General features: G+C 44.6%; 1 protein-coding gene across 1 annotated transcript; it reads left to right on the top strand.

Annotated features, from left to right (window-relative positions):
• Window positions 1-943: 943 nt before the first annotated feature.
• RAD21L1 (RAD21 cohesin complex component like 1) lies at window positions 944-24720 on the top strand. The gene is made up of 14 exons (XM_048497941.1): window positions 944-1020; window positions 2051-2226; window positions 4464-4593; window positions 5993-6092; window positions 7245-7354; window positions 9388-9573; window positions 11887-11979; window positions 12825-12929; window positions 14450-14673; window positions 15796-15883; window positions 19266-19366; window positions 19679-19777; window positions 21230-21307; window positions 24118-24720. Exons 2-14 carry the CDS (start codon window positions 2083-2085, stop codon window positions 24304-24306), a joined length of 1647 nt encoding a protein of 548 aa, XP_048353898.1. The 5' UTR covers window positions 944-1020; window positions 2051-2082; the 3' UTR covers window positions 24307-24720.

A 24720-nucleotide genomic window follows, 5' to 3' on the forward strand; every position in this document is an offset into this window, starting at 1 on the left:
TCCCCAGAATTACAGCTTCTCTCCAGACGAAAGAGATCAATTCCCTTGGAGAAAATGGATGCTTTGGAGAATGGGCCCTGTGCCATGATATCCCACTGAGAACCCTGACTTCCCCAGGCTCCATCCCTAGATTTCCAGGAATTTCTGAAGCTGGTTGCTTTCTGAACCATATTCTACTTCCCATCCTCTTGTGGCCATTCCCTTGTGGCCAGGCGGGACTTGGCAACCCTACTCTAGTTGGTCCGGTATATTTCAAAAAAATAAACAGGGCTAGTGCACGCAAATACAATCAACAAAACGCTTTGCACTCCTTGACTCTTAATAATTCTTCACTGTTCCTTGCTGTCCTCTCACAATTTAATCAGCAAGTCTACAATAAAAGCTGTCACACTTCCACAGGGCAGTGAAGACTTTACGAGATCAGGCTATAACCGAAAATACCAGGGTGGCACTTGAAACATCTTCAAATCGAACAGCCCAGCGGGTTATATTACTGTTCATGACATTGCAATTTGAGTTGGAGCTCAACGGGACCTTCCATGTATGATTTATTTTGAAAGTCTGAGAAGTGCTGGATATTGCGCTGAACTGGAAGTTTGAATATTATTGTTATTTCTGTTTTTTGCATTGATATACAGAGTATTATATGTAGCAGTTTGTGAATGATTTATGGAGATTTTTGGTTTGCTGATTAAATTGCAAAAAACCAGCAAGACATAGTGAAGAAAATAATTCAATATACAGTACGATATACAGTATCGTACTGTGAACTGAGTACAAGGTGGTTGGTTGATTCTACTCTAGTTGGTGGCAGAAAGGGGTTTTTTCCTCCAATTTGAAATCATGATGATACATACGAAATCTACACATTCATTTGTGAAACTGAAGGCTAAGGTTTTCACGTGGTTTTGTGTGTCCTCCTTGTCTAGCAAACTGAGGGGTAATTCCTTCCTGCCAAAGCAACCCTAAGGAGGTAGTATTGTCGATTCCAAGATCTTTACCAGAGCACAACCTTTACAGGTAATCCTAATGTTCTTTTTCTTGTTGGTTTGTTTTATGACTTGGACAGTAACTGCCATTATGTGCAGAGTTTCATCAAGCACATTTAAAATCAAAAGAGCAGAATTGAGATTAGAGTTAACTTGGCTTCCATATTCCTTATCAGTGAAAGATTAACTATGCTGGCAAGCTGAGTTTAAAAAAAAAATGGTTTGCTATTCCAGAAAAGAAATCCCATTCTTCACCATTATTCTGTGACCACACATGCATTCTTTTCCATAATATTCTGCAAGCTTTTTGTTCTTCCCAAAAGAACTATAGTTAACAGTGAAGTCTTATTGTTTCAGACAGTCCAGTTTCAAACCATGGTATAGTTGTTTTGTTACTTTGTGCATATCATCCAAGATCCAGAGGTGGGATCCAGCAGGTTCTCGCAGGTTCCCGAGAGTAGGTGACTAATTATTTGTGTGTGCCGAGAGGGGGTTACTAATTGGTGACTTTGCCATGTGATTTTTGCCTTAGTTTTGCCTCCTCTCAGCAGTAGCGCGCAGAACTGGAAGCAGTCTAGCAGGAGTGCGTGCGTGGCAGCCTGCGCCTGCGTGCATTCGTTTCCCGCCCAACGACCGGCGCAGCGGCTGCGTCCTTGCCACAGCCCAGCCCAGGAATGCCCTGCCCCTGGAATGCCCCGCCCCCGTCGTACCCCACCCATCCCCATTGGTGCTATGCCACAGTTTGAATCCCACCACCATGGGAACCTGTTACTAAAATTTTTGGATCCCACCACTGCCAAGATCTAATATATAAGAAATAGACCTGTTTTTATGCAAAGCCACCTAGAGTGTATACACAAAAGTGTAATTTGTTTTAACCAATTTATAAACAAAGCTTTGAAGTCATACGAAAGCATTGTTTCTCTCCTACAAAGCCCTTATTGCAAGTCATGGTTGGTATTTTTCACTGACTCACTCTGAAAATCAACGGGGGGGAAATGACACATGGAACATTTGAAGTTATGTCTTATTTTGTGCTTTCTGAATTTTTGTTACTCCAGCTCGCCAAGTTGAAGAACACAACACAGGCAAAATGTTCTACGCACAGCTGCTTATGAACAAGCGTGGGCCTTTGTCCAAAATATGGTTGGCTGCTCATTGGGACAGGAAAGTCACAAAAGCTCATATATTTGAATGCAATTTAGAGACAACAGTTGAAAAGATACTTTCCCCCCAAGTAAGAATGTAACTGAAATGACTCATGAAATGTGGCGATAGAAATTTCCCCAAGGGTTTACCAGGGCATCACCAGAGGTGGGATCCAGCAGGTTCTCACCAGTTCCCAAGAGTGGGTTACTAATTATTTGTGTGTGCCGAGAGGGGGTTACTAATTGGGTCCGCTTTTCCACCTCCACGCCCTCGCCTCCCTGAGAGGCATCCTGCCTTTGAACGTGAAGGTTCCATATAGCAATTGCAACTAATAATGTAACTCCCTGAACTGGGTGAATCCCTTTCAGGTACTGCAATTCATGGATTCTCAGCCTTTCATACCTTTTATCTCACCAGTCTCTATCAAAGAACCTGTGTCTTTCACCATTGCTGTGTTCAGATTTGTGAGTTGAGTTGGGGCATTTTCTATAATGTGATGATGATTTAGAAATGACCTGGTGCAAAAAAAGTTTGGGGGGGTTGTAGTGGGGTGGCTGCCCATGGGGGGGGCATCCAACTCAGGTTTTGCCCAGGGCTCAGGTTTGCCTAGGTACGCCTCTGCCCCCTTTGCTGAGTGGGGGCTGGCGAGGGAGCCTGTTACTAAAATTTTTGGATCCCACCACTGGGCATCACTCTGGGCACTGCACTCTGATTGTATCCTTCATTAACTTGAATTGTATCCTTCATTAACTTGAATATATATATATAGTTAAGAATTATTATTGTTATTACAGTTATTACTATTATTATTTAAAACTTTTTACTGAGATCTGATCATGAATCTCCCTCGTTACATGTGGTTTGATCCCATATTATGTGGTGTTTCCAGAGAAGGGTCTTTTTCCTTTAGTATGTACGAGAGAAAGATCTGATCATCGTTCCACTCTGCTTCGTGCATCTGATGAACTGGTTCTTGCTCACAGATATTTAATCCAGATTAAAGCAAGTTAAAGTCTTTATCAAATTATCCTGGGACTCCATTTTTTGCTGCAACATGCCAGCACAGTTGTTGCGTAGGAAGTACCAGATACAATTCCTTTCTCTGCCTGGTGGCAGAAAAGCATAGCGAGTTTATGAGATTTCATATTCCTTCCAGAATGTTGTGCTTTTATCAGTTGCAATGATAGGTGCTCTTTTGATGCAGGGAGGCTGGTGAAAGGCAGGTAAAATTGATTTGGTGGCCAGAAATATACAAAATGTGAAATCAGAAGTAGGTGACGCAGCAGGCAACGTTTCACTGGGATCCCCTGGTCCCATTTTACTGATTGAACAACGGGAGAGGGGGGTTCCCCAGTGTGGTTTCCTGCAGCCTACCAAGAGGTTTTTGAAAGTAGGCAGAGCCAGGTGGGGTTTTTCCCCAGCAGGGCTTCTGATTGGCCATTGGAGGTTTGATTGGCTGTTCACGTTTTTTTAAATTCTGCTTTTGGCAGCAGCTGCTTCGTGTTTGGCTGGAGGCAAGCTGTGGCATCAATTTTGTGGCCGCCATTTGTGACTATGCCCACTGAAGTGTGTCAGAGTTCCAAAGGTGCCCGTGTAACCTCAGCTTGTGGGTTCTGTGGGGCAGAACTTGGAATGAGTTTGCAACAACAAATTTTAAAAACAAAATGGTTTACTTTCTTAACATATAACATCAAACATCAACATTTAACATCACACTTCAAGGTCCTGTTCAGGTTGCATTTTCAAGTCTTTATATTTACAGTCTACTGATACTGCCAATTCTTCTTTGCAAGTGGGTTGGCTCCTGAAGACTCCAAGGGCTTGATGAACAGGATTCAACATGATGAAGGTTTCCAGGAGAACTCTCACCCATTACAAACACAAAAAACCCTGAAACAATAAACTCCAATATTTACAACATAGCAAAAATAAAAAAAGCTACCTTCCCAGTAGTTCCCAACAATATTGCAGTTACCTTAACAAGGTGTTAAGGGCTTATACAAATCAAGGTCTGAGTCTGGTAGCCTTGCTTCTTCCAACCTCATGAGTTCTGCAGCATTCTGCTTCTTTTCAGACTCCACCCCTTTCTGAGTCATCCCATTCTCACACAGGGGTTACACCTGAATGCTCGAAAAGTTGGGGTCCTCTTGTCCTGTAGTTGTCACTGTTCAGGCTAGCTGGTAGAATAGTTACATATTTCATAAGAAGATATAGGAGACAGTTTTATTTGGGAACATGCCTGTGGTGGCCATTCCTGTTAGCCTTGTGCTGTTTTTCGTCAATAAGAATGTAATATTAATGCCATAATTTTATTGTTTTCCCAAGTTTAAAATTGCCCTGCGTATCTCAGGACACCTGTTACTGGGAGTGGTACGAATCTATCATAGAAAAGCCAAGTATCTTTTGTCAGACTGCACTGAAGCTCTGCTTAAAATGCAGTCAGCCTTTCGTCCAGGTATGCTTTAATGTCTGTTCTTCATTCAGGTTTTCTTGATGATTACCATATGCCAGTGGTGGCGAACCTATGGCACGGGTGCCAGAGGCGGCACTCAGAGCCCTCTCTGTGGGCACGCGCAAACAGAGTTCCCCGCACCCCCCACCCCCATCTAGGCTGGCCTGGGCCCCTGGGCTCGATTATTAGCATTAAACCTAAGACCTAGTTTTGGGGAAGCAGTGTAGGTAACCCTGTTAAGTGCTGTTAAACCCCACTGATTTTCATGCGAAGAACTGAAGCGTGATCCTTTACCTGGGAGTAAGCTTGGTTGCTGGCAATGGGGCTTGCTTCTGAGTAAACCCTCCTAGGGTCGTGATTCACCCGTTGGAAGAGTTGCACGGTTGCTTCAAAGCAGAGCCACCGACTACCACCAATCTTACTGCCGAGCAATGGACACCTCGGAGCCAACTGGTTTTTTTTTTAACCAAAACCTCAGTATTCAGGTTAAATTGCCCTGTTGGCACTTTGCGATAAATAAGTGGGTTTGGGTTGCAATTTGGGCACTCGGTCTCGAAAAGGTTCGCCATCACTGCCATATGCTCTGGAAATTTTAACAAACTAGATCACTTTATGAATGTCACATGGAACCATGGATGCAAATTCAAAAGCTTTTATTTTGACTGTTGAAGCAGAAGTTATGTACAATTACCCAAATTCACAGGAGCAGGGCCATAGCTGCCAGGGGGACAGTTGGGCGTCTTGCCCCAGGCGCATGCCGGTGCGTGTATGTTCCAGGGCATTTGCCGTATCCTTGACGTGTATTGCGGGCATTTGCCACGTTCACAAAATATCATATTGCTAACTTAATCCATAGATTGTAGTCTAAAATACCTTTTAAATTGTTCAAAAGTTCTCAAGGAAGGCAGAAAAACAGCAAGGGCGATATAAGAATTGTATTGTTGTAAACTGAGACTCTCTCCACGGTTGATTCAGATGCACTGAAAGCAACCAAGAAAAACCTTGGACATTCATTGTTGACGTTTAGCATAGTCATTCCCAATCCAGCGCTTTCATGTGAGTTTAAAACCACCAACATTCCCCTGGGCCTCCCTATTCATTTTAATAGCAATAGTTGTTCCATGCATTGCCAAGGGATGATTTCTGACTCAGTTAAAACTTATCTTAGAGAGGAAATGGCCTATCAATGTTAATGTAGTTAGTAATAATAATAGCAATGTGTAAAATGTAATTTTGTTGTTGTTAAATTTGATTTGCCTGGTGATGCTTCAGTTTTGTTCTGGGTGTGATGATGATGATGCTTTATGCGTTGAGACACTGTTTGGTGCATTTCGGTCCTGCAGAATATCTAGCTTATTGAGGCATGTCACAGTTAATCTTGTGTTCCATTATTTCCCATTAGGACTTGTTGATCTCCCGAAAGGGAGTTCTGAAGCTAAGTATGATACTATCACATTGCCTGAAGAATTTCATGAGTTTGACACACAGCTCCCAGAGGTGAAGTAGGTGTTTTCCAGACTGGTTCTTTTTCCACTTATATTAATATAGGATGTTGTGGTTTGTATGGTCGTGTTCCAGTAGTGTTTTCTCCTGATGTTTTGCCAGCCACAGATGCAGGCGAAACATCAGGAGAAGATACTGCTGGAACACGGCCATACAACCCGGAAAACCCACAATATCCTAGTGCTTCCAGCCGTGAAAGCCTTCGACAATATATATTAATATACATCAGTGTGTTTCCACTCTATACTAATATTGTGTGAGGTTAAATCCATTACAGCGTTGCTGTGTCGGTCACTGTGTACGTTTTGCTTTCTGGGACTCTTTCATCACTTTCTCTTATTCTGTTTTGCACAAAATCCCATCAGTAAGGAGATGAAGGCTTTTATTATTTACATACTTCGCATATAATCTGTCTTTCTCATGGAGATTCAAGGCAGGTTACGTTTTTTAAAATAGCAATAAAGCAGAATAATACATAAAATAATGCAGAACTGTCTAACATTTCCATGGATATAAAAACTACAACTCTGTTGCCTTTTAAAAATGTACAATTGTGTAAGAACATAAGAACAAGCCAGCTGGGTCAGACCAGAGTCCATCTAGTCCAGCTCTCTGCTACTCGCAGTGGCCCACCAGGTGCCATTGGGAGCTCACATGCAGGATGTGAAAGCAATGGCCTTCTGCGGCTGTTGCTCCCGAGCACCTGGTCTGTTAAGACATTTGCAATCTCAGATCAAAGAGGATCAAGATTGGTAGCCATAGATCAACTTCTCCTCCATAAATCTGTCCAAGCCCCTTTTAAAGCTATCCAGGTTAGCGGCCATCACCCCCTCCTGTGGCAGCATATTCCAAACACCAATCACACGTTGTGTGAAGAAGTGTTTCCTTTTATTAGTCCTAATTCTTCCCCCCAGCATTTTCAGTGTATGCCCCCTGGTTCTAGTATTGTGAGAAAGAGAGAAATTATATCAAATATAATGTAATGTATATAATGTATATAAATATAATGTAATATAATGTAACATTATATCAAATATAATGTAATGAAGTCGAGAACCCTTCTCCATGTCTATCATTTACGCATACCGGAACACTTTTTCCCAGTTTAGCGTTGTCAGTGTTTCCCAGATAGCCGTATTATTTCTCCTCAGTGCCATTGATGTAGCACAGCATTTCACACTGAACCAGAGCAGAGCTGAAGACATTACTTTGTTTGAAGAGGATTATAGACAAGATATACTTTTCCATAGCAACAGCTTGGGTGAGGTGGCCTTCTTTTCCTTCATAAATAAAATTATTAACAGTATTTCAGATCCTGAGGATTTTACACTAAGGGATTGAAATGTTTTTTATAGTTTAGTGTCTCTATCCAGCTGTCTAATGAAATCAGCACTGTCCCATGCAGACTGGGACTCTGTGATAGAACGCTAGAGACTCTGTGATAGAATAAAGTCCAAAATACTGTGAAATTTTATTTATTTCATTTCATTTATTTGATTTATACCCCACCCTCCCGCGTAAGGCTCAGGGCGGTGGGGCGGCGAACAACAAGCAAATAACATCAAAACACTAATCAAATATCAAAACAGCATTTATCAAACAGCATAACAGCACAATAATGGTTAATTGTGAGAGGCTGTGGAAGCACTGCAAAGGTATGACAAGGTCAGGCAGCGCCTGGGGAGCTGACTAGCTTGATATTACTAATTTCAATCTGCCGCACACCGTAAAACTTGTGTGCCAGGTGTAAGCTGCTGTATATAGTATTGATATGATAAAGTGTCTTTGTAGAGACTGAAAGACAAGTCTCACATTTTTGTACGCTATACTGATGCTGCTTAAGTATCAGTGGAGACAGAGAGAGAAAAGACTCACATTTTTATTTTATTTATTTATGTATGTATTTATTTATTTATTGGTCTTATAGACCGCCCTCCCCCGGAGGCTCAGGGCGGTGAACAGGCACAATGGGTGCTGACCTTTAAGGCCTTACGCGGCCTGGGACCCTCATACCTTCGGGACCGCATTACCCCATATGTCCCGAGTCGACCTCTGCGCTCAGCAGAGGCCAATTTACTGGAGATCCCTGGCCCCTCAATGATGCGGCTGGCCTCCACTCGGGCCAGGGCCTTTATGGCTCTGGCCCCTGCCTGGTGGAACACTCTGCCACCAGCTGTCCGGGCCCTGCGGGACCTTGGAGAGTTCCGCAGGGCCTGTAAGACCGAATTGTTCCACCGGGCCTTCAGAGAGACCAGCCGCTGAGGGTGCCCTGCTTTCATCCTCCCCCCTGCTGTGTAGGGTCCCTAACATCATCGGGACCCATCATTCTTCTTGGGAGGGTTGCATATGGGTTCGTGGGATACTATCTTAGAATGTAAATTTTAAACTTTTATATGTTTATGTTTATATATGTTTTTATATTGTTCACCGCCCTGAGCCCTTTGGGGATAGGGCGGTATATTAAATCAAATAGTAAGTAAGTAAGTAAGTAAGTAAGTAAGTAAGTAAGTAAGTAAGTAAGTAAGTAAATAAATAAATAAATAAATAAATACAACGTTAAAATTCAATAAAACTAAATCAGTTTCAGTCAAAACTAAAATCAATTTGCAGGAACCATACAATATCAGATGGCGTTATCCCTTCCCCCTCCCCATCCTTGTGCCCACGGAAGGCCAGATGAAATGGCAGCAATGTATTTAACCAGGTTGGCCAAATGCCTGGCAGGACAGGTCCGTCTTACAGACCCTGCAGAAGCTCTGCAAGTCCCGCAGGGCCCTGATCACCCTTGGGAACCTGTTCCACCAGGTGGGGGCCAGGGCTGTGAAAGGATGTATATACTATACCAGTGGTGGCGAACCTTTGGCACTCCAGATGTTATGGACTACAATTCCCATCAGCCCCTGCCAGCATGGCCAATTGGGAATTGTAGTCCATAACATCTGGAGTGCCAAAGGTTCGCCACCACGGTACTATACTATACTGATACTATTTAACTGTCATAGTGGAGAATAAGTTCCACATAACTGTATACAGTGTTGAAACTTGGTAGATTTGCTTTATATATAGTAGTAAAGCGCATACTAGTATTTTTAAGGTTTTATAAAATACCCATTGTGATTGCCAGCCTTTTGTGATTCAAATTGCTTCAGTTGCACTAAACCCCCATTACTGCAATATGGTGGAACCATGTAACTTGTAACCATCAACCACACTGCAACTACTGTTGCTACTACACATTACATGTGTATATATTAATAAGGATTTATCAGTCGTCTTTCACTTATATGTTCACAGGTGCGGGAATTGAAATACCCAGGCATCCTGGCTTTCTTAGTGACAGCTTTCAAGCTAGTTTCAGCAGTTTCCTGACTGACCGCGATCCTTTGAATCACACTGGAGAGAAAAATGTATTGGACGAAGGTGCCTATTTGTTAACGTACGACGGCTTTGGAGATGAAGGATTTGCAGCTGATATGATTGGTAAGTGTTGATTTTGTTCAGTGACCTCAGGCAGCTGGGAGCTTATCCCGAAACAACCTTCCTGAAATGGATCAGCATTATGCAAGACACACCATTTTAAAACCTGCTGAAAGCATTATTATTTTCTATTTTTATCCTGCCATCCCAAAATCTTTGGGACAGTTTACAATATGGAAACAGTCACACGTACACACATACACTCTGGAAAAAAAAAACCCCAATGAAAGTGAACAGGATACATTTACAAAAAGTAAAAAAGCTATAAACATCTTTAATATTTTAAAACGCATTGTGTAAATGTAATACAAGAGGACATGACTTGAACCCTATACTATAATGTTAAAATTTCTATATTCCAGCTGTTTGAGAAATGGAAGCCTAAAGCCCCTGGGGGCGTGCAGACTAATCACACATTATTTTGAATTCCAGACATTATGCTGGTTTTCCAGATAGGAAAACTCCTCAGTTTGGGATAAAGAGCAGCCTTTTGACTTCATTGGCACTTGGCGGGGGGCGGGGGTTGGATAGAGAGAAAGTACAGGGAAACCACTCTGTGGTAATGGCAAAGGGAAAACCATAGAAGCCTGTCCCTGTGTGAAAAAACCATACATGCTTGAAAATATTTTGTGGGTTTGTTTTTTAAGTGTGATTAATTTTGTGTATTGTCCAGGCTTTCATGGCTGGAATCAACTGGCTGATGTGGGGTTTTGGGGGGTTGTGGCCTGGTAGTTTTTGTTCCTAATGGGGTGTGGGGGTCTGGTAGTTTTTGCTCCTAATGTTTCACCTGCATCTATGGCTGACATCTTCGGAGGCAAACTTTGCCACAGAGAGAAACACATTTTGCTGTGGCATATCTCTGAAGATGCCATCCCTAGATGTGAATTAAATGTTAGGAGCAAAAGCTACCAGACCACAACCATATAGTCTGGAAAACCCACAAGAGCCAGTGATTAATTTTTTCCAAATCGATACGCAATAATGTATATGATGATAACACACTATTGAAGAGCTCATTGTTATTAAAGTTTATCTCTATATCCAAATATGCACATCTCTCAAAATAACACACTTTCTTTTCTTTACTATACATTAAGTGTTTCCTATTTTCAAATTTTAATTCTTCAACATTTCTGTTTTCAAATTTAATTTTTCCTCAGATAGCAAAGCAAATAGTACCATGCAACATGGTACCTTAATTTTTTAAAAATCAAAATTATTTTATTGTCCTCATCAAAGCCTTTCTCGTATTGGTAGCAGGGGAGGTATTACAGAACAAGTAGCTTAGTGCAGTTTTGTGTTGGTATCACACTTGAGTAACTGTACAAACCAGGGGATATATTTATTTATGTAAAACATACCTTTCTACCCTGCAGAATTTGAGATAGCTTACAATATAAATAAAATTATCATTATAAAAACACAAAGACCACCATTTAAAATCACCAATTAGGAGTGCCGGTAAATAAAAACTAAATTAGTCAAATGCAGGCCTAAAAAACATTATCTTCCGCTGCATCCTGAAGATTGACAGTAACGTAGGCTGACCAGATGTCCCACTTTTGGCGGGACAGTCCTGCCTTAAAACAATTTGTCCCGCGTCCTGCGGGTTTTTTCAAGTGTCCCAATTTTTGGAAGGCTGCCACACTGCCTTCTGGGGCAGTGCGGCAGCCTCCCGCGTTCGCGGCCGCAGAAGCATGGCTTTCTGGGGCGCTCCCATTTCCCGCCCTGTGACAGGGAGGCTGTCCCATTCCCCGCCCTGGGGAGGCTGTTCCATAATTATGGGGCTGCCGCTGAAAAGATTCCCTCTTGTGTGTCCACCAGACAAGCTTCTTTGATTGGTGGGATTGTTAGAAAGGCATCTTCCTGTGATCTTATTTCCTGAGCAGGAGTGTATGGGAGACAACATTCCTTCCGACACCCTGATCCCAAGTCATGCAGGGCTGTGTATTCCAGTTGCTTCCTGAAAATTTTCTCTGAAACAGTCATCTGGAGAAAAACTGGTAGGGAAGGTGGTAGGGAAGAGGGACACATAATGGGTGGGAAGAATGTTAAATGACCGAGCTGTTATCACACCATTCCTTCTCCCCCTTCTGTTTTTCCAGTCCAATTTTTTTAGTATATGTGCTGGCGAAGCGAGCACAAGTTTTTCCAGTCAAAAACCTCAGCTTCCCCCAGCTGTTTTTCTGTAGCAATAAATGAAAATTTGAAAACACGACTTTTGGAATTTAAAGATATTAGGCATAGTTCAGCCCTTTCCAATTTCTCCTTTTTTGTACATAACTGTAGTACAATATGACCATCTCTTTTAAAAAGATGATGTGCTAGGAGCTGAGAGGAGTATCTTCATGATAGAACCAGAGGAAAAAATTCCTTTACTCCAAGAGCTTCCTGCTGAAGACCTAGCAGGTGAGTTTGTTTTGCTCCTTCAGAATTCTTTTCAGCCTGCTCTTTCCACGGGTACGACTGGTCACACAGAAATTGCGCTGTTTTCACACGAGAAGCCAGATAGGGAGTTGGATAATCCCTTTAACCATTTGAAAATATTTGTTTGCAATAAACAGGGTTAAATCGGAATGACAGGTGGTGCAGATTATTAGTTTTGGCGTCTGGGACTCCTATTGAAATAGCCATCTTAGGTTTATATGTAATTTTTAGAACTTGGCTATTTATTTTTGAAATTTTAATGTTTTTCTTTTTTTATGTTTTAATTGTTGTAAGATGCCCTGAGCCTGGCTTCGGCTGGGATGGGCAGAGTAGAAATATAAACAAACAAACAAACAAATAATGTATCATTTGTGAAGGAAAAATAAGTGAATACATATTCCTGCCAGTTTTTTTTAAAAAAATGCTGATTCAAAAGCCCATGTAGATTTCATATTCGTGATTAAGGCTGATTTTTTTTAATGTCATCCCAATTGGGGTGATAAATATGACTCATGTATAAAAGTGTTGTTGTTTTAAATTTAGGCAAAGAAACAACAACACTTTCATGCTCCCTTTAACCCGCTCTCCCCGGAATAAATTCGGGTATACCGAATCAGAGATTCGGCTGATTTGGCTATAACTATAGTTTTACAGCTGAATCGAGCCGAATCCAAATTTTGCCGAATTTTCTCAGTATTGCTCAAGCTTATTTGTAGCCCCACTGTGCAGCTAAGAGCCCTGAGGAAAGCGTTCCCTGCATAATGGTCCAGAGATATTATGAGGTACATTGCAGACATTCTGACTGGTTACGGATGGGTGTTTTACAGACTACCCTGGATCCAAGCAGGAAGCAAAACACTGCCAAACTAATGAAACCATATTATTGTCCAGTGAAGAACAAGGATTTGTCCTCGAACCAATTGATAACACAGGTTAGATCTTTCAAGTGTCTATTTTGATTTAAAATATACATCTAAAGGCAAAAAAAAGCATTTTTATTTAATTGTGACGGAACAAATTATTTAATTCATTCCTAATTGATTATCCTGTGGGAAACCACATGGAAAAAATAAGTTCCTCTTGGACCAAACATAGCAATAATTTTTTTTAACTTTCACGTGTGTTACGTCAGAGGCAGCTGATTCTGACAATAAAGTATAATTTATTAGCGCCCTGGTGCACAGCTCTCAGCCAACCAAGCAGAAATGTGTTTAGTTAATTTGCTTTATTGATTTAAAATTTAACCCTTTCATTTATGAAAGAAGGTGCTGAGAATATGAGAAATATAAGAAATATATGAGAAATAACCATACAGAACCAGTAAATAGAAAGTTTATGAATCAGTTATCACATTGGATCACTGTCCTCCTCCATAACAAGTGAAAAGTCCCATTGCGTTCACACTTTTAAGATCCTGTGTTTAATGCTTCCCAATCTACGAGAGATTCTTCCAGAAATTTAAAGTATTTTGACTCCTTCCACTGATTTCTCAATAATTTCCCTGAAGTATAAAACACTGGAAGTTTGCAACAAGGGACAATTGACTATCAAAACTTTGGTGGTGCATGTAATACATTTTTTACTTTGGCAGTCTTTTACGGTTGAAGTAAAATAATGTTGAGCTCTAGCTATTTATGAAGCCTATCAATTAAAATTGGCTCAAACTCAGACAGTGAAAATATAAAGGGCGAGATAAGAAATAACTACTAGAGGGGTCTGCAGACCCCAAATGTTTCTCGCCTCTCCCATTACCCAAGCAGTTCAAATCCCCACATAGAGAATCTCACCTGATTTGTTGTGTTAGCTGTCCCTCTTTCCCCCTCTACTTTGTAAAATTTTTGAAAATCATTTTCTTTCTTCCCGTTGTATCTGAAGAAGTGAGCCCTGGCTCACAAAAGCTCATACTGGAATATAATGTAACAGTACTGTTACTGTCCTCATTCCTTTTCCAGCAGAAATTAACTCAATCCTTTTTTCCTAGGCCCTTTCCCCACTTACCGTTTGCTGCGCACTACTCTTACTGAGTAGCGCGGGGTCCACCTGCACTCCCCACTACAGGGGCGGCAACAACGCAGCCACCCTGACTCTGCTGCTCTTGCGCCCCCTCAGTGCAGGTCATTCCGGTGCTGCTCAAAATGGCGCCTTTTGATGACCCTGCGCAGAGCGCGAGGCAGTGGGGAAGCCCGGGAACAAGACCCTCGCACTAAAAAGGTCCTGGACCAGACGAAACCGACATCATTTTAAAAGTGGGGAAACGGCCCTAGTCCCTCTTCGCATTCTCAAAAGAGGCATTTCCTTTAAATCTCTCATATGTTTACATTTATGTCCTTCCATAATACAATAGTTTCACCTGGTTGTCTTTTTGCAAACATGATGAAGAACTAAGCCGCGGTTGTGTGTGCTGAGGAGGCCACAGGGTAAAGTCTCACTTGCAAATGTTTCCAATACCTAGTTCTTAAGAGGAAGCAAAGAGCTAAAAGGAAGTTACTTGTCGATCCTGTGAAGGAGTTGAGCAAATCGACTATGCAAAAGCAGCTTTTGAGCTACAAGGACACGCTCACCACGCTGGACCTTGCGCCACCCACAAGGAAGCTGATGATTTTGCAAGAGTTGGGTAGTGTGGACAAGCTGATGACCAGACCAACCCAGGCGTTGTTTCATGAGGATCTGCAAATGGTAACGGTTGGAAACTTTGTATGTTTATTCGATATGCTGTACAACCAAAGCAAGAAGCCCCGAGTGGCATGCCCCGAACTTGGACGCCCACTCTGTGTTCTGTCCCTTAAATAGAGGCATAATGGGAAGTTATTTACCAGGTAATGTTGTTTGCTAGGGTGTTGTGGGTTTTCCAGGTTGTTGTTTACCTTCATGCCATGGAAAGCTTCATCTGGTCCTTCGCATACGTTGTATGGAGAAGGCTCATGTTTGAAATGCTTTAGGAAGCATATTAGATATTTGTCTCCATAGAAGCTTTTTGTGGCAAAAAAAATAGACTGGTCAAAACCTTCTTGATTGATTTTACTTTTACTGATAGCCCACTTTTCTCACTAATTCTCAAGGCGGATTACACAGTGCAATACAATGCAATAGCATGAGATATTCAATAAACAATGCAACAGGATGAGATTGCACAAGTCAGAAAGAATGCAAAAAAGTATTACATATGATATTGTTGGAATAAGCGACTTCTGCATGCCTGGACACTGTGGGATGCTGTGTATCTCACTCTAACTGTGATGTTGCCTCTCTTGTTTGCCCTCCTTGTCTGGGCCAGGAGACCGCCCACTAACTTCCTTTCTTCCCCATGCTGGTTTCACTTCTGCTCTAGCCTTTGACCCAAGCGCATGGTCAATGGCAACCTGCTCAGTGGGGCCTTTCCCACTGCAGCATCCTCTCACCTGCACACATGTGATGGCGCGCTAGTTGTGCCCACTTGTCGTAGGGAAAGTAATCTCTTTAGACTAGGATTTCTTTCTATCTACCTTTTTTCTTGGAACAAAGCTGTGAACTGGAGATGCTTGAATAAATGTAAGTTTTACCTTGGGAAGTTTCTATAAATTGCACTCACACACACTACTGGGCAGATCCATGACTCTAAATCTATACGAAATCTAACAGATATCTCATAAACAAATGCAGAAAATGGAATTATAAAACTAGAACAATGCAGTAAGAGCATTTTCCATATGAGCTCAGTCAGAGACCTTCTAGTTTGTCCTGTCGAGTTATTGCTTAATAGTTAATGCAAAGTTCATATTTTGGCGTTACCCAGAAACAGAGGAGTCTGTGTTTTAACAGCTGTTTGGCAGAAGTCTCAGGGATGGAAGAAAAAAGTTGCAGCAGGAGCTTGACGCACAAGATAAAAACAAGCAACAAGATCCCCAAGGTGAGATTTTAGAATTTTCCCTTTTCCAGCGAATCCTTTTAATTTCCCAATCTGCAGTTCTCTTCCAAATAAAAACCATACAATTATTTTAGGGTTCAAATGCCACAGATTCAGTGTGTACAGTTGTAAAGAAGTGGATGCTTACATTTCAAAGATACCTGACTGAAAATACATTGTATAAGTGTAGTGCTCTGTGAGAGGTCTTGGGGACAAAATAAAAATGCTGTCTTTATTTATTTTATTTATTTATTATTGCATTTATAAACCGCCCCATCCCCTAAGGGCTCTGGGCGGTGGACAACAAGTATTACAAACAATATGGCAATAACAATAACATTTAAAATCATTAACATCATTAAAATATATAAAATTACAGCGTTCCGTATGAACCATTTGGCGTCCAACGTTAAAACTGTCAGTAAGCCCCCACCCTGGAGAGGGGGACGGTATAGATGTCACAAGCTCCAAGAATGTTAAAGGGCAGAGACAAAAAGGGCTCAGTAGAAGGCACCTTCGGGTGTTCATGTGTCTTGACAACAATCCTGTGGGGTAGAACCAGAGGTGGGATCCAACAGGTTCTCACAGGTTCCCGAGAGTAGGTTACTAATTATTTGTGTGTGCCGAGAGGGGGTTACTAATGGGTGATTTTGCCACGTGATTTTTGCCTTAGTTACACCCCTCCTCTCAGCAGTAGCGCGCAGAACTTGAAGCAGTCTAGCAGGAGGTACAGCGGCGTGCGTGGCAGCCTGCGCCTGCGTGCATTCGTTTCCCGCCCAAGGACCGGCGCAGCGGCTACGTCCTTGCCACAGCCCCGCCCAGGAATGCCCCACCCCTGGAATGCTAGGCCACGCCCCTGGAATGCCCTGCTCAGCCCCATTGGTGCTACGCCACAGTTTGAATCCCACCACCATGGGAACCTGTTACTAAAATTTTTGGATCCCACCGCTGGTTAAAACTATCAATAAAACCCCCTCCCGGAGAGGGGGGCGGTATAGATGTTGCGAACTCCCAGAGTAATAAAGGGAGGGACAGGAAGGGCGCACACCATCAGCGGCCGGCCTCCCCGAAGGCCCGGTGGAACAACTCGGTCTTACAGGCCCTCCGGAACTCTCCAAGATCCCGCAGGGCCCGGACAGTTGGTGGAAGAGTGTTCCACCAGGCCGGGGCCAGGGCCGTAAAGGCCCGGGTGGAGGCCAGCCGTATCATTGAGGGGCCGGGGACCCCATGTCCTAACCGCCCCCTCTATCTAAAAACCCGCTAAAATCCCATTACCAGTGGGCCTACTCTTGCCGCTAAACTAACTCCACTAGCCTAATTTAACGTCTAATACTATCCATTAAGCAAGATTAATAACCTCACTACCCCTAATCTACGCAATCTACCAACATAAGGTAATGAAAACAGGGAAAAAAGAAGGCAAGGTCACCTACCAGATCTTTTTAAACAGCACCCCAATGCTCCCACCACCGGACAGCAGTAAATACCAGGGGTGAAGAAATCAGTCGCCAGACTCCTGGCAAGTATAAAGATAGTGACATGAGGCCAGCAAAAGGGCGCCAACAAAAACAGGGGGCTGCTGCCACCAGGCCCCTGCACCCTCAAACAAACACAGCACATAGGTCCCAAAATGGCTAAGCACGGGGCTCACACCACTCATGTACTGGATGCCAAATATAGAGGAGGCTCATGGAGCTGATGGTAAGGCAACAGTCAGAGAAACACTGGCTTTGGCAGGGAGTAGCCCCTGGGGCTACTGTTGTCCAAAACACGAGATATTTTTGCTCAGCAATGTCCTTGGAAGTGAGAAGAACAAGAGAAGAGCCCTAATGGATCAGACCAGTGAGCATCCTGCCTCACACAGTGGCCAGCCAAGTTCCTCTAGCGGTCTAACAACAGGGCATAGAGGCTACGACCTTCATAAAAACGTAAGAAGAGCCTTGATGAATCAGACCAGTGGTCCATCTAGACCAGAATCCTAGAGAGTGTGCACCAAAACACTCTCATGAATGCTTCCAACATTGATCTAAATGATTAGCTCCCCACCTCCTGAGAAACCTTCCAAAACTTAGGCCCTTTCCACACGGGCCTAATACAGCACCCTGGGGATGGCAAAAATGCCGTCCCCAGGGAGCTGTTCGTATGGGGGGGCGCAGCTGCTTCTCAGCTGCACCACCCTCACTCCTCCCGAGGGGCGCTAAGCCGCCGTTTTCCCACCTCGCTTCCCAAGCAAGGTTTACGGAAAACGGTGGCTTCCAGCCGCTGCTGTGCAAACGGCAGCGGCTGGAAGGCGCCGTACCTCCCCCCTGTGCCCGGTCAACCTACCTGCTCTGCGACCGTCCGGCGCGTCGCCGAGGCCTGGGGACAGGCCCCCCCTGCCCCTGCGACGCCGGAGCGGTCACGCAGGGCAGGGGAGGCATGTCCCCTGGCCCCGGCAACGCGCCGGACGGTCGCAGAGCAGGTAGGTTGATCGGACAACAGCGCTCCGCGGCGCCGTCTTCTTCACCACAACCAGGACCATTCGTGCGAACGGTCTCGGGGGAAGTTGGGTCAGCGTCATGTATGCCGACCCAACCCCCATCGTGGCCATGCGGAAACGGCCTTGGTTGGGCCAAGATGTAGTGTTTGGAATCTGGTCACATGCTGGAGAATTCCAGGGCATACATGCTAAAATCAACTGAAAAAGAAAGGCCCCTTCCGCACATGCAAAATAATGCGTTTTCAAACCACTTTCACAACTGTTTGCAAGTGGATTTTGCCATTCCGCACAGCTTCAAAGAGCACTGAAAGCAGTTTGAAAGTGCATTATTCTGCATGTGTGGAATGAGCCGAACTTACAGTGGTTTAAGCTGCTTATACAAATGCAGATGTGGATCCAGCACCTTTCACCTTATCACTTCACAATAAAAGGAGCTGGACACATACTTGTAAAAATGAAAACAGGGAACTGGTGAATTATTGTAATAGATCACAATGACACAATTCCAATTTATCCATTCCTGGTTTTTAATTTTAGAAAAAGCTCTCCTATGTGTGTGGGAGATATGGCGGCAAGGGAAACGGTGCCAGTGTGAACAGGACTTGCAGAAACTGCACACTTTCATGTCCATATGGCATCTAAATGTGTTTTACCGGCAATCTTTCAAGAAAAAAGTTATACCAAACTTGATTTAGGAAAGATCGCAGCAAAGCCAAAGCAAGGGGAAATACAGAAGGAGGAAAAATAAAAAATGATGTACTGTAGATTCTCCCCAAAACAGGCAGAACAAAACATCTGTGGGGAGGAAGCATCAGTCACATATGTGAGTGGGCTCCATCACTTGTAAGTGGTTGCAATTGTCATGGGGAAGAGAGTTGTTTTATGTTTTATTATTGCCAATCGTAGAAAGCAGAAGTTACATGCAGGAGACATTTGGCCATCCTCTGCAGCCATCTGAGTTTTTGAAGGAAGACAAAAGGGATAACCGTAAAACTGCTGAAACTATGGTAGGAATTTCCTGTTCTAAGTGCTATACGTAGAAATACAACAGTTATGGGTGTTTTTCACAAGAGTGTGGGCCTTTCCACATTTTTTTGTTGTGAGTTCTGGCCCCATGTGGTTTATCCTTTAATTATCTCATGCATTTTTGAGCCATTCATTTTCACTTCAATTTCTGGGAGGAGGTTTCTGGTTCTTTTGTGGCCACTTTTACCCCATTCATTTTCTGGAAACCTCTGTAGTCTAGCCTCAATTATTCCCTGAAATGAACATGGGGGTTATCAGAACATAAGAACTAAATGTTATTTGCACTCTATCAGGAATCCGTGGATATTCTATCTGCTTTGTCCGATGGTTCCTTAGCTGACTCCTCAGGAAGGCAACAAGAGGCAGAAAGGCAGCAAACTGAGATGGAAAATGTAAGTCTGGTAGTTTATTCTCAATTCTACGAGGCCTCTTCCAAATCTATGACTCTATGGTCTATAAATCCTTGGAATGACGGTCTATCAAAATTTTAGATAATGGCCACAAAATATTTAAGTGTGGCATGTAAGATAGTTAAAACTGGTGGGGTTAGAATGTTGGGTACCCTGGTCCATAGTATCTCGGGCCCTTTCTGCACAGGCTGTTTACAGTGCCCTAGGGACAGCAAAAATGCCGTCCCTAGGGAGCTGTTCGCATGGGGGGCGCAGCTGCTTCGCCCTCACTCCCCCCCCCCAGCGGCGCGAAGCTGCCATTTTTCCACCTCGCTCCCTGAGCGAGGTTTTTGGAAAACGGCGGCTTCCAGCCGCTGCCGTGCGAACGGCAGCAGCTGGAAGGCGCCATCCCCCCCTTTCCCAATCGACTTACCTTCCCTGCGACCTTCCGGCGCGTCGCCGAGGCCTGAGGACAAGCCCCCCCCCCGCCCTGCAACTCCAGAACGGTCACACAGGGCAGGGGGGCGTGTCCCCTGGCCTCGGCGACGCGCCGGAAGGTCGCAGGGGAGGTAAGTCAATTGGGCGACAGCGCAGCACAGCGCCATCTTCCCTGTCGTTACCAGGACCGTTCGTGCGAACGGTCCTAGGGGGGTTGGGTCGGCATCATGTACGCCGACCCAACCCCCAGCGTGGCCGTGCGGAAGCGGCCTCAGAGTTTGTTCTCACGTACTGCCTAAACTAAGCCTAAGTGCGTTTGCACATATTCATCCCGTTATCTGTTACCTCTTAGCTCTAAATCTTAAACTGGAAGCTTCTTGGGGCTGAGACTTGTCATTTGCTTTTGTTACTTCATAAAGCACCATGTACATTAATGGCGCCATTATGCTGACTTCTAGAATCAGCTGGGTTTTTTAAAAACATTCAAAGGTCAAAATGCATACATTTGTAATGTTAACAAGTATTCCAGGTTTCTGAAAAATTACCAACTTTCTAAAAGCTTTTTTCATGCAAATCATCTTTTGCTTTGAGAATTTTAAAATAAAATTATTGTTAGTTGTGGTGGGTCTTCTGGGCTGTGTGACCATGGTCTGGTAGATCTTGTTCCTAACGTTTCGCCTGCATCTGTGGTTGGCATCTTCAGAGGCTCTGTGGATCTGAAGATGCCAGCTACAGATGCAGGCGAAACGTTAGGAACAAGATCTACCAGACCATGGCCACACAGCCCGGAAAACCCACCACAACCAGTTGAATCTGGCCATGAAAGCCTTCAAAAATTATTGTACTTTGTCAGGTACATACTGATAAGGCCAGCCTTCCCCCACTCAATTTAAATAGCCAAAATTAATTCAAAAATCTTGTGTTTAAAATGAGGATGGTGCAGCAGAAGGAAAGACAAACATTTGCATTTGTGCACAGCTTGTTGCAAGTTAAGAGTTGTGTCTATCTCCTGTGCAGGAACTTCAACAAAGCAGTCCAGACTGGGAAGAAAAGAGGAGGAATAAGAGAACACTGGAATTACTAAACACTCTCCGGGTAAGACATTTTTTTAATTGCTATGTACAGTTTAGCAAAGGAATATGTGTGAGAGGTGCTATACATCAAACAGAACCAAAGGTGACATCCAAGCACCATTAAACATTTAAAGTGTCCCACATACATGTATTTTTGATGTGTATATCCCACTGATGTCGTGCCCGTGGGGGCGGGGGGGAACACTCTAGGTGGAGCCACAGCAGAGGTGTAGCCAGGGTGTGGCGACACTGTGGCAGCAATTTTCCCTTGCTCCGCTTCTGGTATATCCTCTTCATACTTCCACCTTCCATCACCGTTGCACTCTTTTCCCAATGCACAGTGCCTTTCTGTCAGATTTTTCTCAGAGCATAGACTGCAGAGGGAAAACATTGGCCTGGATCCCATAGCATCATTCTGTTTTTGCATATTTTCATGGCGGGTGTCCCACAAGAGATTAATGTATTTTGTTTCCTATCTCTATATAGGAGCCGCAGTGGCGTAGGAGGTTAAGAGCTCGTGTATCTAATCTGGAGGAACCGGGTTTGATTCCCAGCTCTGCCGCCTGAGCTGTGGAGGCTTATCTGGGGAATTCAGATTAGCCTGTCCACTCCCACACACGCCAGCTGGGTGACCTTGGGCTAGTCACAGCTTCTCAGAGCTCTCTCAGCCCCACCCACCTCGTAGGGTGTTTGTTGTGAGGGGGAAGGGCAAGGAGATTGTAAGCCCCTTTGAGTCTCCAGCAGGAGAGAAAGGGGGGATATAAATCCAAACTCTTCTTCTTCTTCTTCTCTATATGTGCAAAAGTCTGCAGAAGCAGCAGCCATTGTGCAGAAATAAGGCTTATGCTGCGCTAACACAAATTATTTTGCTTGCACAAATATGGCTCACAAACGTAACTACTGTTAGTTCATTAAAGCACTGTGTAGTATCCAAGCCATTGTGACCAAAAGCCCTGTTAGAAAAAGCCCTCTTCCTGCAGGGTGGTGAAAGGATTGTGCGTCTTACCCTCTTTCCCTTTTCCTGGTAACACTGCAAAAGGATAGACTGACCCACTTCTGCCAAACAGAGACACAGCCCAGCCTCTGGTTCCTGTGGGAACTGCTCATGCAAAACTGCTTGTTTTGTTCTGTCTTTGGGAGCAGTTTTATTCCTGAGGAAGTGCAGAGCTTCCCATGATGAACGGCAGCAGGTTAAGATCCTTCCCTGTGAAAGAATATCCATTACACAAAGGCCCTTTCCGCATGGGCCGAATACAGCGCCCTGGGGACGGCAAAAACGCCGTCCCCGGGGAGCTGTTCGCATGGGGGGTGCAGCTGCTTCGAAGCCGCTGTTTCCCAACCTCGCTCCCTGAGCGAGGTTGTTGGGAAACAGCGGCTTCCAACCGCTGCCATGCGAACGGCAGCAGCTGGAAGGCGCCATCCCTCCCCCCTTTCCCCATTCGACTTACCGTCCCTGCGACCGTCTGGCGCGTCGCCGAGGCCCGGGAGACACACACCACCTGCCCTGCGACTCCGGAGCGGTCACGCAGGGCGGGAGGGGGGTGTCCCCTGGCCTCGGCGACACGCCGGACGGTCACAGGCAAGGTACGTCGATCAGGTGACGGCGCGGTGTGGTGCCGTCGTCCCGGTAGTTTCTGGGACCGTTCATGCGAACTGTCCCAGGGGGGCTGGTTCGGCGTCATGTACACTGACCCAACCCCCACCGTGGCCGTGCGGAAACAGCCATAGTGAATGTGTGATTAGCAAACTGTTATATCTATACAGGAAGTAGACAGTGTGAGTGTGCACAGGAAAGAGTAATCCACAGGACCTGACCTGAATGGCCCAATATCATTAGATCTCAGAAGCTAAGCAGGGTCAGCCCTGGTTTGTACTTGGATGGGAGGCCAACAAGGGAAGTCCATGGTTGCTATGCAGAGGCAGGCAATGGCAAACCAGCTTGGGACATCTGCCCTGAACTGGATGGCTCAGGCTTACCTGATCTCATCAGATCTCAGCAGCTAAGCAGGGTTGGCCCTGGTTAAGACTTGGATGGGAGACCACCAACAACAGCCTCGAGTTACTATGCAGAGGCAGGCAATGGCAAACTACCTTTGTTCATCTCTTGCCTTGAAAACTCTATGGGGTCGCCATAAGTCCGCTGCAACTGAACGGCACTTTCCACTCCCAGACAAGCTGCTCTTTCTGTGCCTCGATGGTGGCCAACCTTCATCAGATCTCAGGAGTTTAAGTTGTGTCGATTAGTTAGATAGGAGACCCACAAGGAACATTAGGGTCCCTTAAACAGAGGCAGGCAATGGCAAACCACCTCTGAATGTTTTTTTGCCCTGAAAACCCTACAGGGTCAGCAGAAGTCGATTTGATGGCACTTCCTATCCCAACCCACAGGAAACCCCCCCCCCCCACACACACACACACCCCTTCCATGAGCAAACCCTGCCATGAAATGTCACACCCGAGTACATTGTATAGGGGCTTTACTCTGGGCGTTTCCCCACTTACCTTTGCTGCCCTTTGCTGTGCGCTACTCTCAGCGTGCGGCATCTCTGGCACGCGCCCGGGCATCCCCACAACCCCGCACTCTGCTCTCCACGGGGTCATCAAAAGGTGCCGTTTCGAAGAGCCAGGGATGCCGCGCGCTGAGGGGGCGCGAGAGCGGCAGCGTCGGGGCGGCTGCATTGTCGCCGCCCCTGTAGTGGGGAGTGCCGGGGGACCCCACGCTACTTGAGGAGAGTAGCGCGGGGCTTAAGGTAAGTGGGGAAAGGGCCTCTCTTCTTCGAATGCAGAATGAATTTCACCGCATTGCTTGTCTCTCTCCTCTGCCCCGCGCAGCACATCCACCAGGCAGGAGTAAAGTCCTTCTGCTTCCTGACCCTCTGTGTGAAGAAGAACCGTGAAGAAGTTGCAACCACATTCTACAGCTTGCTCGTGCTCAAGAAACAACGGGCTGTCGAGGCGGCTCAAAATGCCCCGTATGCTGACATTATTGTGACTGTGGGTCCAAAATTCCATGCAATCTGAAGGTCCGAATGGCCTCTTCTTTTTAGAATAATCCGCTATTTAAATTGAAAGCAGAATTCTGCATTTTTTTAAAAAATAGAAGCTTATTTATACTACAACTGCACCTCTTCCCCAACCAGGAAAGTGACTAGTCCCGAACAGACCTGCATCTGTACGAAAATGAGCAAAAGCTAGTGGACTTCATATTTTATTTCAAAGGGAGAAAGAATTCATTTAGTTGTTGATGAATCTATCTGAATTTCAAGTTGCAAACTTCATGTTTTTAAAGATTGTTAAACTATAAATCTTTTACATTGATTTTATCTGTTTCAGGTGTAGTTCTCACAGAGGACACAAACCAGTTTGGCTCGTATTTATTCTTGTAAACTTTTTTCTCCTATCGGGCAAAGGGAAATAAAAGTGGAAACTAATGAA

Source organism: Sphaerodactylus townsendi, linkage group LG05 (assembly GCF_021028975.2).
Source record: "Sphaerodactylus townsendi isolate TG3544 linkage group LG05, MPM_Stown_v2.3, whole genome shotgun sequence".
Taxonomy (NCBI): Eukaryota; Metazoa; Chordata; class Lepidosauria; order Squamata; family Sphaerodactylidae; genus Sphaerodactylus; species Sphaerodactylus townsendi.